Here is a 20,953-nt window from a genome sequence, read left to right on the forward strand (position 1 = left end):
TCTCCTCCCGATTTAATTTCATCGGTCGTCCATCTTGGTCAGAAATGTGTATTGATTCGTATTTGCGAATTTGTTAAATACTGCTTATATTAAATATTTACTTTATAACATAACTTGAAATTACCTCATAAACAAAGTATACAAATTTTAGAACAAACGGATCGTGAGTAATTTATAAATGATCGATTGTGAAACGAAATATTTTTCGAATATACTTCCGGCAAATAATGGCTACCTGAACAAGTAAACATGACATGACAATAACAAATGCATTTTTTTATCGATGACTAGGTTTTTATAGAAATGTAAGTGTTCAGTTCGTTTAATATGTATGTGTGCCCAACATTTGTATAATTCATTTTTCCGATCCCACAAATATTATGCCTAGATCGTTAATTGAAATATTGTTATGTCGACTTCCTTGAAACCGGATGTTTTATGCCCCACATGTTTAACTGACGTGTATGGAGTTCGAGATGTGACATAAACATGTTGTAATTTGTTTTAAGGTAGCCAATTAGTCGTCGTTCCGAGTCCTATACATTTCAAATGAACAATCAAAGTGTTTGCCTTTTGGTAATATAGTTTATTTTTTTGTAATTGTGTCATTTTGTGACTATAATGAGTACTGTATTGCGAGTAAATAAGTAATTTTGAAAATGATGGTTCACTGGTAAGTCCAATATACTTAAAGTAGTTCCCAACTATTGTGTTAACTTTTGACATTTTTTATGTTTTTCTTTTGCATATTTTAGGATTGTTGGTGTGTGTTGTGTGGACTTTTCATTTGTAGTACTTAACATTAAGTGTATACAATAGTTTGACCAAAGGAATTTGTTCAATTTAACTCCGTTTGTTATTTTGATAATTTCATGCATGCGCTGTATATTTCTTCAAAAGCAACATTTTGCATCATTTTTTTTATTAGCATTTTCTTATATGTTCTACAAGTGTTTACGAGGCTATTGACATATAAATTGAATTTATTGCCATAATATTTATTGAAGTATTCCCATGTGAAGAATACGCCTTTTTACACTTTACATGAATCTTAATTCAAGCATTATGATAAATGACTTGGAGAAAATTAAATGGACTTGCTCTTTGATAAGGCTAGGGGAACAATGCCACGATTCGCCGCTCTAAGTGCAGCAATATACGTATTGTGAAGTATCTATTCTACCATTATTAACGAATTCACTTGTTATATTCAATGTTATTTCGGATAAACTAAATTTCGGACAATATAAAGAACAGTAATTTCGGCCTCGGGACGTGAATAGTTTAAATGTATACACCGAGTATTAACTATTGACAATTACCAATTAACGTATAACTTTTATTTATTGGATTATTAGTCGGAATTCATTAATCATAAAAACAATAAAGATGCTAAAGAATTTGTATCACCCAAAGGGGTGTACCCATACTCCCTAACATCTAAGGACCATGCTTAAGCCATGTGATGTTAACATTGCCATGAAAACAAACATCTAAACTCAAATTTGAGTTTTCTTTGAATAATTATTGCAATTTTAATGGCACAGGGTTGTATTAGGGTCCTGGGTTTAAAATGCTCTGAACAAGTAATAAAGATTACTAAGCACAAAAGTCATATTGAGTTTTAAGGTATTAATAAGCTTGACGTAATCAAAGCAATATAACAGGATTTTAACTAAATCCATTTAATAAGTAGTAATTTGGTTTCTTTTTAGCTGCAGCGACGATGTCCCGAAAGTGGCCAACTACGTTGAAGTCACCGTACCTCTTATATGACTTTAAGACCTTTTTTCGCATGACAAGGGGTACTTTTGAAAGAGTTCTGGAGAGAATTTCGACTGATGATCAGCTTCGTAAAAGGATTGCAACTGGGGGTCGTGAACAAGTTCTATTGGATAAGGACTTACTAACGACGCTTTGGTATTTGGGTAATTTAGAGACAGTAAGGTCTATTGCAGACCGTTTTAACGTATCAAAGTCAACTTTCTTAGACCATAACCGAAGAATGCTGACAGTTTTATGTGACAGTCTTCTTAAGACAGTAATATGTTGGCCATCAAACAATTACAAGCAGACTGTGATTGATGAATTTCAAAATAAGAAAGGCTTCCCTGGAGTCTTTGGGGCAACAATAGAAAAGGACACTATTCAATAATCTTGCAAGCTGTTTGTCAAGAAGACAGTCGTTTCACAGATTTGTATTGAGGGTGGCCTGAAAAGGTGCATGATGCGTTTTCCGTAACTCGCCTTTATATGCTGTACTTCCCGGGTTTACTGGAATGAATCACATAATAGGAGATGAAGTTATCCGATTTCTAGATACTTGATGACACCATTTCGCGATAACAGCCACCTTTCAAGGGAACAGGTGAACTTCAACAAAGCCTTTCTGGCACCCGTGTCCTCATAGAAAACAGATTTGGCATGTTAAAGAGTAGATTTGGCAGACTTATGTTTATTGATATGGTGGATATGGAGTTCATTGTCAAAACAGTCATTGTAAGTTTCATGCTGCATAATTTATGCATTTTAAATGAAGATTTAATTGACATTCTGTTTGAAAATGACGATAATAACTTTTCATTATTTGTACCTCAAAATAATGTCGAAGGCGTTATGAAAAGAACAGTTATAACCAGCCAGTTAATGATAAAATCAATTAATAAGCTTTTGGTTTCTGTTCTACCTGGTGAGACAATTTAGTTTGGTTAACTTTTTATATTAAAAATAATAAAACATACTAATAAAAGTTGTCATTGACCGTTATTTTTGAAAAATGTTTGGTTTTCACTAATACTGCTCAGTAGTTATTGTCCCCTACCGATTTCACCGCAGGGGACTTATGGTTTGCGCTCTGTGTGTCCGTCAGTCTGTCACACTTTTCTGGATCCTGTGATAACTTTATAAGTTCTTCATATTTTTTCATGAAACTTGGAACATAGACAGATGGCAATATGGAGATTATGCACGTCATTTCATTTTGTTCCTATGTCAAGAATTCTGGTTGCTATGGCAACAAATAGACGAGAAATACTGCTGAAAATGGTGGATCCTGCACACTTTTCTGAATCCTGCGATAACTTTAAAAGTTCTTCATATTTTTTTTAAGAAACTTGAAACATGGATAAACGGCAATATGGACATTATGCACGTCATTTTATTTTCTTGGTACCTCAAACATTATGGTCGCTATGGCAACAAATATATAATTTATATATATATATATATCTGACAATGGTGGAGCCGGTAGGGGACATATATTGCTTGGCAATAGTCTTGTTTACATTATTTTGTAATCAGACGGTTAGTTTTGAGTCCTGATCGTGCATTTATCTTCATATTTTTTAATTAAAAGTAATAAAAAATTAAAGTGTCCATGTGTCTGTTAAATGATAAGATATTTGTGTATCCAACAGAATTGTTTTCACATGTATGCAATTCTATGTTCTTGAAAATATGTCTATTGCTTTTAAATAAATTACTAAAATACTATTGCTGTTCCACTTTTATAGCAAATTACATAACAAACGATGACATATCTTTAAAGCGGGTATATACGATTTTTATATGTGCTGAATTGTAAAATATTGATACAAATATGTTATAATAACACACACTATGCAAGAAAAATGATACATTTAAGACGAATTTCATAAAATACAGCAAATACAAATTAGCGCCCCGAGCCGATTGTGACGAAGATAATTCGTAATTATTTTCCTACAATAACCGATGCATTCGTCTTTTTTGTAAGTGTTCATGTGTCGTATGAATCGATATCGCTGCAGAAATTTCAAATGAACCGTTAAACTAAATTTAGATTCACATCGTACATGCATGATATACATGCTGGCGAATTCGGCTGTACAGCCTTTTTCGATTTCAGAATTAAATATCTGGCTTATTTAGCATTTTTCGACACATGTTCTTCTTAACTTTTATTTTAGTTTATATTGAAATATATGTATAATAAGTTTTTTACACATTTTATATTTATTACTAAATATTTGACAAGATCGTATATACCCGCTTTAAACAACAAGAGCACCACATAACGGGTGCCACGCTCGGCTGCGGGTGCAGTTTTGAATAAATGAAAGCTTGTCAGAATTATTTTTTTAGAGGTCACAGTGACCTTGACCTTTGACCTAGTGACCCCAAAATGGGTGTGGCGTGTAGAACTCATCAAGGTGCATCTACATATGAAGTTTCAAAGTTGTAGGTGGAAACACTTTGATTTTAGAGCCAATGTAAAGGTTTTAGCACGAAGCTTGACGGCGGACGACGAGCTGGCTATGACAATACCTCGTTTTTTTTTCCGAAAACAGCCGAGCTAAAATTCATCAACAATAATAATAATATCATCCATTATTTGAAATTGACACTTATTTCATTAAAACGTTGAATCAATGCAACATTCAAAAGTGTTGAAAGCTTCTTACTGAAGTGTGTAGAACCTTTTTTAAAGTTGCATGCATGCAATTTATATTTGGAATGCAAATGTTTAACCTCGAATTTTAGTTAAAATATATTCAGAACTGCACACAAAGAATAATTGCCTAAACATGCATGTATCTAGAAACAAGAGCTGTCAGAGGACTATTCGAGTGCTTGACAGTATAACGTAAGCCATCATGGGGTAATTGTTCAAATTATTCAATAAGGTCAAGGTAATAGTTCAGGTATTTTTTCCACAATCTATTGAACATTTGTAAAGACATAAAACAAACTAATAAGATTTTCTTTCAAGTTTGATAGGAATAGCTTGGGTGGAAAGTTTTGACGGTCCTTCAAAAATAAGAAAGGAAAAAAAAAATTTGTTTGGGGGGGGGGGTAGGGGGGCTTGAGAGGGGGGTATAATGTGGGGTGTGGTCATTTAGGAGATGATCTGTCACAAATAAAAAAGGAGAATAAATTGTTGGGGGAGGGGGGGGGGGGCAGGGATTCTGGGTTGGGGCGTGGGGTATTGTTCGGGTGGAATCCGTTGTGGTATTCAGGTAAGTGTTGTTTTGTCACCGTATTAATAAAATCTGATCATAAATAAAGAAGTTATGGTAATGTAAGTAAAATTTACTCTTGACCTTGAGAGTCAAGGTCATTCAAAGGTCAAGGTAAAATGTACTTGGCAGGTACAGTACCCTGGTAGTAAGCAAATATTTGAAGTTTGAAAGCAATAGCTTTGATACTTTAGAAGTCAAGTGGATCTCAACACAAAATTTAACAAAATATTCAGTTACTAAGACAAAGAAGGGCCATAATTCTTAAAAAATGCTTGATAGAGTTGTCTGCTCTTGTATATAGATTGGGGTAATGTTGGTAAAGAAGTTTGCAAAATATGAAAGCAATATGTCAAGGGACATTGACAATATTTGAAATGGTACGCAAACTTTAACATAGATTTATCAATAATATGCATATTATAAATAGAAAAAGGCTATAATTCTTACAAAATGCTTGATACAGTTGTCTGCTCTTGTTTATAGATTGGGTTTTGGTTGGTAAAAAAGTATGCAAAATATTAAAGCAATATGTCAAGGGACATAACAAATATTTGAGGTGGTACGCAAACTTTAACATAGATTTATCAATGCATATTCTAAGTGAAAAAAGAGCCATAATTATTGCAAAATGCTTGATAGAGATGTCTGCTGTTGTATATAGGTTGGGGTCATGTTGGTAAAGAAGTATGCAAAATATGAAAGCAATATGTCAAGAGACATTGAAAATATTTGGGGAAGTACGAAAAGTTTAACATTTGCACGCTAACGGGAACGGGAACGCTAACGCCGACGCCGAGTGAGTAGGATAGCTCCAATGTATATATTTCATATATAATAGTCGAGCTAAAACCATTGAAGCATAATATCATATGGTTGACCTTTGTTTAAGGTATTTATGTTCAAAATGTATATGATGATGCCATAACATATCAATATTAAGGTATTGTGTTTGTTTTTATTGGTTTACTTTCATTGAAATCCATAGATCACTTCTAATAATCACACAGTAATCATTCCATACTTGAGCTGATGATCGAATGTTAGATCTATTTTTGCTTTAAGTGTCAAATTCCATCACAGTCTGTTTTAGTATCACATTATGGCTCTTTAATCCCGTCGCTCTGTTGCTGTCTTTAGCTCGACGATAAGCTGCCTCGATGGTCTTCCATCTCCCTTCAACCTGCTTGCTATTAAAAACCTTTACTGTTAAGAGATTTGCACAGTTCTTCCCACAAAGTTTTTTTAACAGGAGGTTGTTGAACTTATCTACATTTGCTTTGTACAGTTCAAGCAGGAGCAGGGTTTGTGATCTTGTCCATGTAGTACTGGAAGTATCTTTCTGGTCTTTGGTTCTCTGGCAGAGACTCTAAAACATTAAAACAAATATTTAATATAGCCTTTAGATAAAACACTGGTCTGTTCAGGAAACAACTAGAGCTGTGTCACACTTTGTGACGTATACCCCCACATGCTGCGTTGGCACAGAATATTTTGCATGCTGTCTTCACAAAAAAAGAATCTAATTTATGGCGATTTTTACGAATTATTATGCCATTATCATTTATGGCCATTTTGACCTTTGAACTCTTGCATTCTTTCGCATTACACGCCGTCCAATGACTTTGATCAAAATTAATGTATAGAGTCATTTTAAAATCTCATAATGAATGACATAGTTATGGACGGACAAGCTCATTTATGGCCATTTTTGACTTTTGAACCTTGACCTTAGAGATATCAACGTAATTCTTTCACATGACACACCGTCCAATAATTGTGAACAAATGTACCAAGTAATTTTAAAATCTCACAATGAATTACATAGTTATGGCCCGGACAAGATCATTTATGGCCATTTTTGACCTTTGAAATTAAAGTTTGACCTTGACCTTGGAGATATCGACGTAATTATTTCGCGCGACACAATGTCCAATGATGGTGAACAAGTGTGCCAAATGATTTTAAAATCTCACAATAAACGACATAGTTATGGCCCGGACAAGCTCATTTATGGCCATTTTTGACCTTTGAACTCAAAGTGTGACCTTGATCTTGGAAATATCGACATAATTCTTTTGAGCGACAAACCGTCCCATGATGGTGAACAAATGTACCTAGTCACTTTAAAAATAACGATAAATGACATAGTTATGGTTAGGACAAGCATTTTGACCTTTGAACTCCAATGTGACCTTGACCTTGGAGATATCGACGTTCTTCTTTCGCATGACACACCGTCCCATGATGGTGAACAAATGTCATTTTAAAATCTAACGATAAATGACATAGTTATGGTCCGGAAAATCTTTCGGTTTAAAACGCACTTAGTGACTCCGTGACCTAGTTTTTGACCAGGCATGACCCATATTCAAACCTGACCTTCACATCATGACCAAGTTTGGTGAAGATCAGATGAAATTTTGGGACAGACCGACGGACAGACAGACAGACCAACAAAGTGACTCTTATATAGCCCCCATTACCAATTGTAATGGGGGTATAATTACAGCATCTATAAAACAATGACAATCAACACAAATCTATAAATAATGGCAAGACATAAACACTTATACATTGTGAATAATAGAAAACTGTTAAATATCATAATCCTTTCTTACATACACACTTCAAATTTTGATCACTTTTGAGCAGGCCTTGTCCATTCCTTTAAGAATCATTGTGAAAGGGTGTGGTAACATTCACAGCATGATAGGCCAACTTCTATGTTATGTTTTAGAAAGCTGCACTTTTGGAGGTTGGTCATAAGATTTTGCATGAGTTTATTATGTTGTAACAATAAGATTTAATTTATAACACGATACAGGTTAAATGTGTGATATAATGATCATTCCTAAAAATGTATTTGTGTTATAAATAAGTAGGAAATTAACTCAATGAATTTCATCATCACCATCATAAATCCTCATTTTTGTCAACATCAACAGCAGCATCAATCATCATCCGCTCAATATCAGCCATATTCATCATTTTAATGATCCTTTTCAGCACTACATGTACCCTTAATTCAGCCATCAAATTATGCATCATCATAACTATCATCAACATCATCAATTATCACCATCATCATTACCCCCCCCCCCCTGTTTGTCATCCTCATTTATCATCATTATTAAAATCGTCACAATCTTAAGCATAATTATCATTGCCATGATCATAATTACTACAATAACCATCATCATTGTCACCATCTTCACCATCCTTACCATCACTATCATCTTCCTCACAACTATCATAAACGTCATAAACTAGAGATTTGTAACAGACGTAACGAATACCCTCACATGCCGCATTGACACAGAATATTTTGCATGTTGTCTTCACATAAAACAGCGGACACCATGCTCAATGTTATAAACGCACAATGTGACCCCATGACCTAGTTTTTGACCCGACATGACCCATATTCGAACTTGACCTAGACATCATCTAGATACAACATCTGACCAAGTTTGGTGAAGATCGGATGAAAACAACTTAAATTAGAGAGCGGACACTTAATACGGACCGACAGACAGACCGACCGACAGATAGACAAGCTCACTATTATATACCCCCCTAAACTTCGTTTGGGGGCGTATAATTATCCACTCATGGTCACCATTATCATCATCAGAATTTTCGTATCAGCATTACAATCCTTGTCATAATCACAATCATCATCACCAACAGCCTTACCTCTTCCACCACCACCGCCACCACCATCACTAGGAGTACCAGTACTTGTCTTCCATGCAATACAAAATAAACAAGCAAATCCGTTGAATTGATATACGCCGCCAATATGCTTGTGGACACAAAAGTGTTATATTTGACACAAAAAAGCTTTTTTTTTAAAGATACAAAGGGCCACAACTCCGTTATTAACAGATGGTGTACAATGCCATTTGGCGTGCATCATCCTCTTACCCATATATATACTCATACCAAGTTTCAATGAAATCCGCCAAAGCTCTTCCAAGATATGATTCCGGACACAAAAGATCCGGACGGACGGACGGACGGAAAGACGGATGGACGGAAGTACGGACGTACGGACAACGCCAAGACAATATCCCTACGCCTATGGCGGGGGATAATAAAATCTCTTTCAGCAGCTATAGGATTTTTGTATACATTGAAATATGGCATTTTCCATTGTGATGTTTAATTTTCAAATAATTTTAAATATAGAGGCTTGCCTTTAAAATGAACAAACATAAATGAACTAAGTTCAAAATCAATTCATGTACAGTATTGGTAAACATTGTTTACACACACGGTATAGTCATAAAAAAGGTCCACAAATAATTGTATGCATTAGATGCCTCCTGACCTCTGTGTTTCTTGAGACAGAAAGTAAAGCAAGTTTTTGTGATATATGCGCATGTGCGGCTACCCAATATTTTACCAATTACAAAACATTCAGTATTTTAATAAGTGACCTCATCACAATGTTTACTTTAAAATTAAAACAAATCAATCACTTTTTTCCCAATAAACAATCGGAAAAAACTACAAGCACATGAACATTTTGCTATTATTTAAATCCCTAATTATCATTAAACATGTAATCAATCACATTTGCAAGTTTTTTTGAAAGTCAAGAGATAAGAAAAAATGTGAATGACAAATCTTGCCTCAGCACAGATAAAATGTACTCATAGGCATGTTGCCTGGTTGAATGGTCTAAAATACAAAGTGTCATCACATCTTCAATCAATTATAATGATGAACGCATTTCAATGTTTACAGAGGCTTAAAGAGCGTAAATAAGGAATGGGATGGTCAGTTAGGCTCGATTGGTCATTCTCGGCTCGGGTACTAGTTACATGTATCCCATGTACAATTAAGCATACTTACATGTACCCCGGGTACGGTAAATATACTCTTACATACCCGGGAACTTTAGCGCTAAATCGATCTTTGTCAGCAATTATTTTTTAAATTAATTATTTTCATATTTATGTCAATTTTCTGTTAAAATGGCAGCTATATTATCGAAATTCATACTCAACAAGCATGTTGATGCTTTTTTTTAAAATAGCAGTTTGTTTCGTAATTACGGTAATCGGTAGCGTGTTTTTGGGGCGGGAATAAACAGTCGGGTATAGTCTAAAATCGGCTGGGTACGTTTGAGTATATTAACCGTACCCGGGGTACATGTAAGAATACTTACATGTACTCGATGTACATGTGGCTAGTAATCGAGCGGACAATGACCAATCGAGCATCAGTTAGGTGGTAAGGTATATTTTATTTGACATGAATAAAATGGAAATTGAAGTATTGGTAACTGATTGACAATAATCACACTTATAAATTCCAAATTTGACATTATAATTGTGTTGCTTTTTTTTAAGTTACAAATATTAAAGTTTAAGCATACCATCTGAATTCAGGGCCTCTACAAGGGTTGCAGATGCTATGATGTGAGGCTCGTCTCCATCAATACTGACAACAAATGTACTGAAAAAACAGTTTTGCCTAAAGAGACTTCTTTAACAAATGGCAATATCATGCTTCAAAATCGATGATACTCCAGATTATATCAATAAAATATTGGAAGAAGATGAAATTACAGGAAATTGCATTTGTTAAACCACCGTCTTTCATGATAAAAAATAAGCCGAAGTGTGAATATCCGAATTTATAGATACTGCATTGTCCCTTGACATCTTGCTTTAATATTTTGCATACTTCTTTACCATCATGACCCCAACCTATAAACAAGAGCAGACAACTGTATCAAGCATTTTGTAAGAATTATGACCCTTTTTTCAATTATAATATGCATATTACTTTAGTTACATTGCAATATCTTCTTTATTTATGATCAGATTGTATAAATACTTTGTATAAATACTTTGACAAAACAACACTTACCTGAATACCACAATGGATTTCACCCGAACAATATCCCACGCCCCAACCCAGAATCCCTGCCCCCCCCCCCCCCCCTAAAAAATTAATGTTTTTTTTTTTTTTCCTTTTTTTACTTTTGAAAGATCGTCTAATAAATGACCCCATCCCACATTATACCCACCCTCTGAACCCCCCCCCCCTACCTAACCCAAAACGAATATTCTTTTTCTTTAAAACATGGTTATAAAAAATATATATTTATTAACTTTATTTTTGAAGGACCGTCCAAACTTCCCACCCAATCTATAGCTATCAAACTTGAAATAAAATCTTATCTCTTTCTTCAATGTTTATACAAATGTTTAATAGATTGTGGAAAATAAACCTTAACTATTACCATGATCAAGTTCCTCATGATGGCTTACGTAATACTGTCAAGCACTCGAATAGTCGAGCGCGCTGTCCTCTGACAGCTCTTGTTCCATTATCTATGAATGGGCAAATTTGTAACAATGTCATGCTTTTGGAAATAAAATATGTTCAAAGTGGAATAAATAATTAACTGTTAGGGCAACTTCATAAAAATAGAGTCATTTACAATCAATTGATATAGTACGATATATCGATAAATGATGGCGCGACTCGACTGCGATTTGACATTAGTGTGCAATAAAAAGTGACATATTATCATTGTTGCTAGACGTATCATAGTATTAATTTATTTTCTAGTTGATGGACATTTTCTTAACGTGTATCCATAACTGCTTCATCGAAGCAAGACTTTTCACTGTCCGCCATTTTGTTTCTACTGTTTACTTCTATTACCGGTGATGACATAGTTTTCACTGAGACAAAACACATTTTCAGGAAATCACATAGTACTGAACTAAATTTCCATACTGTCGAATACATGTATATACAAACAATAAATCAACGTTTAAAACATGCTATGATCAATTTTCCAACAATTAATGACATTTAATATGAATGAGTGTTGTGTTAATAAGCTTTCATTTTCACCATGAGGGCACAGGAATGTAGAAATTCTCATCAAAAACCGCACTGGAGTACCATATTTTAGATGAGTCCAGTGGCTACATTTGAAATTCATATTTATCCTACTGAATAATTTCTAATGTGTAAATTAAGTTTATTGCATCTGTGAGGTGTTGCAACATACACAGCATGGATGGCTGTCAGCTTCATCATCAGTCAGTTCGGAGTCACAATAATCAATGTTAGGTGCATTAAGTCCAGAGGTGCTTGGTTGTGGTGACTCACTATGTTTGTTGGAATGTAAGTTTGTTTTTGTTCTTCTTTCGGAACCTTTACTTGTTTTCGCCTTAGTTGTTTTCTTTGGTGTTATGACAACATCTATTTTCATCAGTTTACTTTCTATTAATGGTGACATCAAGTTAATAGTGACTGATGATTGTAATTTTTCTTTTCTGAGGCTTTTCAACGACTTTTGTATCTTTTTTAGAAAGCTTTCAGTTTTGTTTTCATGAATGCCTACAGCCTGTGTATTTGTGTAAATCATTGATGGGGCTGTCTTTGAAGGGAGAATCTGGTTCCACTGCACAGGGTAGACACCAGCTTTTTTGAACAAAGATATGAGGTTTTCTGTAGTAAGTCCCTTGTTATATGCCTTACTTGACAATCCAGCAATATTCAAACGGGTAATCTGAAGACCAGGATTGTTTCTCAAAAATGTTTGGCATTCACTGTAAAAGACACTTTTTAAAGGCCCAAAGCATCCAACGTCCAAGGGTTCAGTGACATGAGAATGTGGGGAGGGAGTACAAAACAATATCTCATTGTGCTCTTTACCCCAATCTCTTAAAGTCAGATTTACATGTGATTTGTGTCCATCAAAAAGCACTAACAAAGGAAAGCAATTGGATGAAGCATGTTTAAGAAAATGTGTGATCATGTACTGTAAAAATACAGTCGAATGCGACCACCACTTTCTGTGACAGTAACATTCGCACCTGGACAACAGCCTCTCAATAACTCATCATTCCAGCATATACCATGGAAAATGTAATAAGGTGGAATTCGATTCCCAACGGCGTTACCAGATGCCATGATGGTGACTGTTTTACCACAATTTGCTGTTATAATTTGTGGTTTAGTGTTCCTTAAACATATTACATTCTTAGGATTATGTTCCATGAGCACTCCTGTTTCATCAATGTTAAAAATATTTTCTGCTTTGTTTGTTAAATCATACTTGACTAAAACATCATTGAGCTCATTGAAATATTTATCAAGGACTTAATTTGAAGTAAATTTGGTACGAAGTAGTGACAACTTTTGAGGCTTTGCCAATGTAAACTGTTTATGATGTCTCTTGAAACCTTCAAACCAAGAATTACCAAAAGGGGGATCTGTTGGCACTTTCCGACCAAGAGACACTGCAAAAACAGTAGCAATATTCCTAAATGCAGCCCGGCTGTACCCGTAACCAATACTAGCCATGTATGAAACATACTCAACAAGTTCAACCTCTTCTTCTAATGTCAATACAGGGACCAGAATGGATACGATATGTATCTATTTTTGGTACAGGTTGCAGACCTAGAGTTCTGTCCCTTAGAGTACTTTTAGGTACACCATACATTTGAGCAGCTTTCCTTACTAAGGGTCATTTTCTTTAACTTGTTTATATGCCATAAACAGCTGGTTTGATTCATACTGACGCTTTTTCTTTTTCACAGGTGGGAACTGAAACTAAACAAGACAAAAGATTTTTAACTTACCTTCAAATCTTTGGTAAAATAATAATTTTAATAATAAGTATCTTCATAATAATTGAGAAGTTACACTCGGTAATGCAATGTAGATGTGTGTACATCCGGGTAATGGAAACATTTGCAGACGGACTTTTCAAAATGATAGTTTTAATGAGAAAACTGAATGATCAACCAGATTGTGTGTGTAAATAACGAAAAATACATGGGCTTTAGTGTTTTAATACCTACTTACCCGAAGAAAATACATTATTTAGAGTTTTTCTCGTTTTGACAGCTACCGGCAACAGTAGTAAACAGTCTCCGACGGAAGTTGTAAATAAAAATGCGCGTGCTGAGACGTAGTAGCGTATTTACAAACATCACCGGTAATTCGGGTACACCAGTAATAGGAGTATGGAGGATAATTATAAAGAACACATGAGATTTAAACAAATTTCATTTATTACTTATTTTAACATGTTCTGTCATGAAATGCTGTTTATTTACAGTAAAACTAGCAAACGCCATTCATCAGTTAAAGTTTATTAAAAAGCCTTAGATATAAGCCTATATTGCTGAGTGCTCGATCATTTAAATTCATAATTATAAAGTTTTTTTTAAATATTTTCGTTTGGCTTGTGACGTATTGTGTAAGATCACCATACTATAAGGTTATATTGACGTTTGGTTTGTAGCTTAAGACTTTTGTTGTATGTCCACCAATTGCAAAATCAAGTATGTGCCAAGGATGATTGACGCCTAATAGGCAAATAACTAATATGGCTTTTCCTTCCTGTCAATGAACTTAACATTTTTAACATGTTAATGAAGTTATTTGTACTTATATTTTCGATTTTAATTTTTACACCGAAGCTACTTTATTAGTTCCTTTTTCATATGTTTATGACTGATACATATATATTGTATCATTCACATGAGCCACAAATGAAGTCGTTTAAACATGTTACACATGGGGAGTATTATCAAAATCATAAATAAACCTCAACACATATCACACATATCACACTTTAACTCGCCTGTGCCTGTTTCTTGTATAGTATACCACATGACAGTATCCCAGCCTTACATACGTAATAAAATTATATGTCATGTTCATCTAAAAACATATACATGCAATTTACAATATTGGCACGTTGTTCAACACATAACACGACTTTTCTCTTTTCAGACGTATACGGGCGGTTTAAATATGTTTTACATCCATCTTTCTGTAATAGGGTGCTAACGACAAACTTGCCGACATTTAGGGTCCGGTTTATAACTTTGTCGATAATTCCGTATGATTAACTCGGAGTGTCGTATTGATTTACTATATTTGAGAATGGTAAACATTCGAATAAATTATTTCACGCCTGTTACACCCCAGGAAACCCGATATCTTGTGAGCAGCGTAATACCATTGGAGCAGCGCTCGTTATTTTAGACTCAACAAACATATGGTAAATAAATTGGAAAAAAATGTCTAAGTCCAATTTGAAACAACTGTGTATCAACATTAATAAAAAAGGTTTTAGTTTAGTTTAAACCTATTTATTTTAGCTCGATTGCATCGAAAGCCTAAGGCTTACATAAACGTTCTCGAGTCCGTTTCCTTGGCATATAACCAGTACTTGGTGTCTTTGGGGAATATCTAAACAAAGGTATTGACCTACATGTATACACAAATCCTGACAAATTTTCTTTAAGAAATGAGCGAAATGTGGCTCCCTGAAGTAGAAGATCGGGCAAAATCGGCCATGTTCAGGCATTTATTGGAGAAAAACTGGAGAATTTTCTTACTCTATGTTATGTAATGCTAAAATAACGAGCACTGCTCCAAATGTATTACACTGCCCACAAGGTATCGGGTTTCCTGGGGCGTGTTAACAAAATCAGTTACATAAACTTGGTAAATGTTGTTTGTCAAAAAACAGCATACTTTTTTTCATCATATAGCGTTTTAACCGCCAATTCTTTGAATTTAACGTTTCAAGGTTGTGATCCCAGCTCTGACCATTGTTATGATTGGTGTTCTGTGATATAAGTAATTTATAAGAAAAATTATCAGTCCCGACAGAGTTTGGAGAGTTTGATTGTTTGATAAATGACATATAGAAAGATGCTGCTGAATGCGTAAACAATAAGATTTGAAAGAGTTTATAATATTCATTTAGAGATTAAAAAAGGTCATGTATATATTTTTGTGAAACAAAATCACCGAAAACATGTGTTTGCAGAAAATGGCATAGTTCTTTTTTCGGTCTTGCTCACTTTACGGAATATACACAATTTGAAAATACGACCAAACAGTTCAGATGAATCCTCATCGAAATGCATGGGTTTTATAAACAGCCGTGAGATTACTGCCTCAATAACGAATTGTATTATCCCATTCAGTTATGATAATTTCATCGTACATTACGGATAAATTAGCAGACATAATTGACATTTGATTTCCTGTGCTACAATTGGAGACTCCATGCATACAGTGGCCGTGCCATGATGCTATATTGCTATTATTTTACTCGAATATGTGATTCAACGCGAATCACATGCCATATAATTTTATTTGTTGATGCAGCTATAGTCGTGTCTACATGCGACATGCTTTGGCCCCTCTTCTTCTTAAAAGGCATTTGACAATGTGGGTGCGTGATCTGGGTACATGTTACGGTGTAGCTTCAGACGCTGTGTATCTTCCACTTGACTATGGAATATATATATGTTCAATACCACATGTAATTCGAAGCAGACGAGGTATGATAGTTTTAATGCCTGTATTTAGTCGCCCGTTAAAAAAAGCTCGAAACAAAAACACCAAAGTATTTCGAAAATGCTTAACAAACGTGATAATGGTACTATGTCAGTATCTCTGTTTTAACAATCGACCGTTCACTTTATTTAAATACAAATGCATTAACAAATGCATCAGAATAGTTGAGCCGTTATAAATCGATGGTTTAAAATACAAATGTATTACCAATTTTAAAACTTGTGTTATTTTGTAAACTAGCACGGCTTCTAGTTGTTTAATTTGCCCTTAAACAATTATCTGACTCCAAACATTACTCGTTTGAAGTTATATTTCATTACAAATCATGTAAAATAGTTTTCGTAAGATGTGTGAATGTTGGGGTTGTTCTGAAATCTGCCACATGATTCTTTTCCACCCGTTTATCTGCAGTCAATTTACCTTTCTGCACGTCTGGTTGAATGCTTGTTTACATGGTTATCAGAACGCCATAAACGTCATAAGTACTTGACAGCATTAAATACTATAACGGCTAAATATTATGGTTAAAGCATTTTATGTGGTTGACTTCCTTTGAATTCATACTCCAACTGTTCATTCGTCTGTTTTTGTCGTTCCGCCGTCCAAAAAATAACATAATTGTGAAGAACGATATTAAACTGAATGTTTTAAATGTCATCACATGATCATACTTGACCATACATGTGGGTATATACATTACGACAAGTGTGAGGTTTATATGCGCAGCATTCATTCAGTAAAAGTAAAGGTACATTGGAAAAGCACATATAAAATAGTTTGTGAATTTAAATAGATTCAGTTTAATAATATATACTGTTCTTCGCAATTTATGCTATTTTTGACGTAAAGTTTAATTTTATTATCCATTATGCAATTAAATTAGTTTAACTAATAAAAACCCCTTAATATATGTTTTCTTTAACAAATTCATAAAAATAACACTTTTTGAAACACATACATGTCTTTTCGGTGATACAAAATTTAGAGACCAATCATTATATATATGGATATTGCTCTTGGGATGTTGAAATATTATCCGTTTAACTTGATTTAAACTAATATTTACTTCATACTGAATATTGCTTCACAATAGCTTTGTGCATTAGTGATTCTATAGCCGTCACCATTAAATATGACAAAATTATTTACACGACTTTTTACATCTTAAAAGCCCGTCAATATCCAGCGCAATGTTGTAAATATGGTTATCTATTAAACGCGGACCCCAAAGGAATCATATATTTGCTATCAACATATCCAAGTGTCGTTGCGGAAAATTGCTGATGTCATTTTTTGTGTACACACTCATTTAGTATTGTATCTATAAACCAAAATAGTATTTCAAACTATTGAAGTATTGTCGATAACAAGTGAAATATATCATACCAAATTGCAGGCATCGCGGGTAGATTATACTAAATTTATTTATAAAGTCTTTATTACAATTCCTTTTCAATTTGCATTCTCGTTTAATGTATTTTGGATGGTTCTCTAACGCAGCTATTTTGCTGTCGTATGTTTTGGCTAAATACGCGTTGCTTCGCATACGATATTTGTGGGATGTTCCGCCTCATTCTCGATTAAAGTAAATGGCCATTCGTTAGTGGTGTTTTACTAGCAATATCATGGCAGCTATTGCTGTATGTTTTATCAAGGTGGTATGTCAAACGCAAAACTGCTCTGAGCGTCTCCCACTCTCTTAAAATGGCCATTCCCGCAACTCATGCAGGCATAGCATACGTCCTGGAACAATATGGGGCTTACGACAAGTTGTTAAATGAAGAATAAACATGTTGGTTAACAAACACAAATATATATGCATTTAAATATTTAAATATTCAAAATTGTATAACATAGCTAATGCATATAAGCATGCTCAGTTTTATGTCATAATGTCGAACACGTTGTTTGATACGTTTTGCATTGGATTAATAAAGCGTTATGGAACATGCTTTAACGAGCTTGACCTTTAAAAAGCGTCATAATTGAACTTTGATACAGATGGGCTTTTACCTGATTTGCTCAAGCATTTCTGCTTTTCAGTGTGCATTCCTGCATACACATCTACTCGTGGCTGCGATCTAATCGGAATGTGCGGAGTGACGTCATCTGTTCAAGTGTAAACTGGTTTATTCTGGAATCAAAATTCAAGGGATCCTTAATGTGTTCAATAAAAAAAGCTTAATTTAGATTGTTTTTAACAATTAGAAAATGTTTTCATATTTGTGTGTATTAGTTAAAAATCAGTAAATTGTTTAGCAGACCCATCAGCGACAGATCGAACATTGTTTGCACGAGTCCTAAACCGCTGGTACTGGTTAATGTACATTGTTTTGAGGTTGACAACAATGCCGAACACAATGTCTGGCGAGCTTAAAGGCATATAGCTATTTTCGATAAAGTGCTCCGTTTTAAAAAGCCTGGTCCATATACAAACTGAACAAGTAAAAAGTCCCCGGTATATATCCCAGTATTCCAAATTTAATAAATCAATATTCATCAGCAGAAACATATCTAAGAAGGTTTCCAAAATCGGCAACATATTACATTTACGACGGCTTGTGGGGATATATGTTCTGAGAAAACTTGGCTTAATGCATTTGCGTAAAGTGTCATCCCAGATTAGCCTATGGAGTCCGCACAGGCTAATCAGGGACGACACTTTCCGCCTATACATGAATTACGGTAAGAAGGGACTTCCTTGAAACTAAAAATACCATAAAAGCGGAAAGTGTCGTCCCTGATAAGCCTGTGAGGACTTCACAGGCTAATCTTTGACGACACTTTACGCACATGCATTATGCCCAGTTTTCTCAGAACGCGATTCATGTATTACTTCAACCGAACAGTCTCATTAGGGTTGCATACTAGTTTGAACTAAACCGACTATATACTTATCATGTATTAATCTTAACGCCACTAAAGTAAATATATACAGTCTTAATGTCCTTTAAAGTGTACTATTGAATTTTATTTTTATACCTGTAAAACAGTGGTCATATCTTCGAGAAAATATATCGGTTTTCGATAATCGTACATTATAACACACGGACCGACATTAATACGATATTTTTTAGAATTTGGTATTAGGAAAACATAAATAAAATTGCACGAGATTCCCTTAAACGCTTTAATATGCGGATGTTTGACATTCAGTGTTATGGGTTGAAACGATTACCATGCGTTAGGCGACGCTGTGAATTACTGAAGTTTTGAGTTTGTTTCCGGTATTCACAAACAAAATGTTTAAAATGCATACGAGTGTATCTCCATGTTAAAACATTATTTAAAATGACTTACGCAATCGTTCGATAACAATAAAAGTAAAAATGAAAAACATGTAATTGTGTATCACCACCAAAGTGAAAAATGTGAAGGTAATCCGTGTGTGTACATAGACGATAGTCGCTCTTAACGAATAATTGAACGGCCCGACATGAACGCCAAACGTATATTTTCTAAACTTTGATCAGACATTAAATGGGCCTTTTCACGTTTTTGTAAATTGACAAAATTAATTACAATGGTTTCAGAGTCGCAAATGTTCGTCTTAGTTATGATATTTGTGAGGAAACAGTAATACTGAACATTTACCATGCTCTAAAATATCCATTATATGCATCTTTTGACGATTTGAAAACCGGAACATTATAAAACGTTGCAACGCGAAACGATTGAATAATTTGGAGTGGTCTGTTGTTGTCGTTATATTTTGTGAAGCTACGAGGATTGGATATATAAAGTATAAAATACATCCTTCATTATATGAGCATGGATGGCTGAGTGGTCCATGTGGGAGACTTTTTACTCCAGGACTCCAGGGGTCGTGGTTCAAGCCCTGTTGAGAGTTCCTTTTTTTAATTTTATTCTTGATTTTTTACTTTTTACTTTTCAGATCCAATGTGTACATGTATCAATATTAATTATTTAATGACAAACTTCAATGCATGCCAAGATCTGTGAAAAGGCCCCTTTAAAGATATTGGGTCAAAGGCAATCGATTTTCTTTCTAAGAATGACGGCAATAAACTATCTGCTGGTATCACGAAAGTAATAAAACGTACATCAGTCGCAGACGTTATACTTAGACTAATCTAACAAACATGGTATCATTTGCCTTTAATTAATTGATGCGCTGGTATTCAAGTAAATTATAGATAACACAGCAATATTAAGTTCATTGAACGTAGAATATCGATTGAGTCATTTTAAAAAATAATGTAAATTACAGATATGCATTCAAACAGTATTTATTTATTAAACTATGAGAGTAGCATACATATTATTTATCTATCTGGTAAAACAGATCACGGCATTTATGTTCACAAATGCGGTCCAAAGAGTGCAAATACATTACAAACTTATTAAGAGTGCACAGCACTGAAGACATTTTTAATTAATATAAATTTGATAAAGAAAAACATATATATGTGTGGACTTTAAACGGTGGATATTGTTAATATGTAAAATATATTTACTGCATCTATGGTAAAATTTTAGGTCATTTAGTACATATTAATGCTTGAGCAATCATTGTTTATTAATTTATACTAATTTGAAATGTCGCATTATATAATGTTTCA

At 34.3% G+C, this 20,953-nt stretch overlaps 1 protein-coding gene across 1 annotated transcript; it reads right to left on the minus strand.

The window, feature by feature from the left end:
* Positions 1-5,870: 5,870 nt before the first annotated feature.
* On the minus strand, positions 5,871-8,744 carry LOC127875270 (uncharacterized). Its single transcript, XM_052420219.1, has 2 exons — positions 8,697-8,744; positions 5,871-6,366 (listed from the first exon to the last, which is right to left on the minus strand). Exons 1-2 carry the CDS (start codon positions 8,721-8,723, stop codon positions 6,058-6,060), a joined length of 336 nt encoding a protein of 111 aa, XP_052276179.1. The 5' UTR covers positions 8,724-8,744; the 3' UTR covers positions 5,871-6,057.
* Between the last annotated feature and the right edge of the window lie 12,209 nt (positions 8,745-20,953).

This window comes from Dreissena polymorpha, chromosome 3, assembly GCF_020536995.1.
Source record: "Dreissena polymorpha isolate Duluth1 chromosome 3, UMN_Dpol_1.0, whole genome shotgun sequence".
NCBI lineage: Eukaryota > Metazoa > Mollusca > Bivalvia > Myida > Dreissenidae > Dreissena > Dreissena polymorpha.

Coding starts and splice junctions, on each gene's coding strand:
- LOC127875270 (XM_052420219.1), bottom strand. CDS start 8,723: ATGGTGGTGGCGGTGGTGGTGGAAGAG. Junction 6,367..8,696: donor TGGCGGTGGTGGTGGAAGAG/GTAAGGCTGTTG, acceptor TTAATGTTTTAG/AGTCTCTGCCAGAGAACCAA.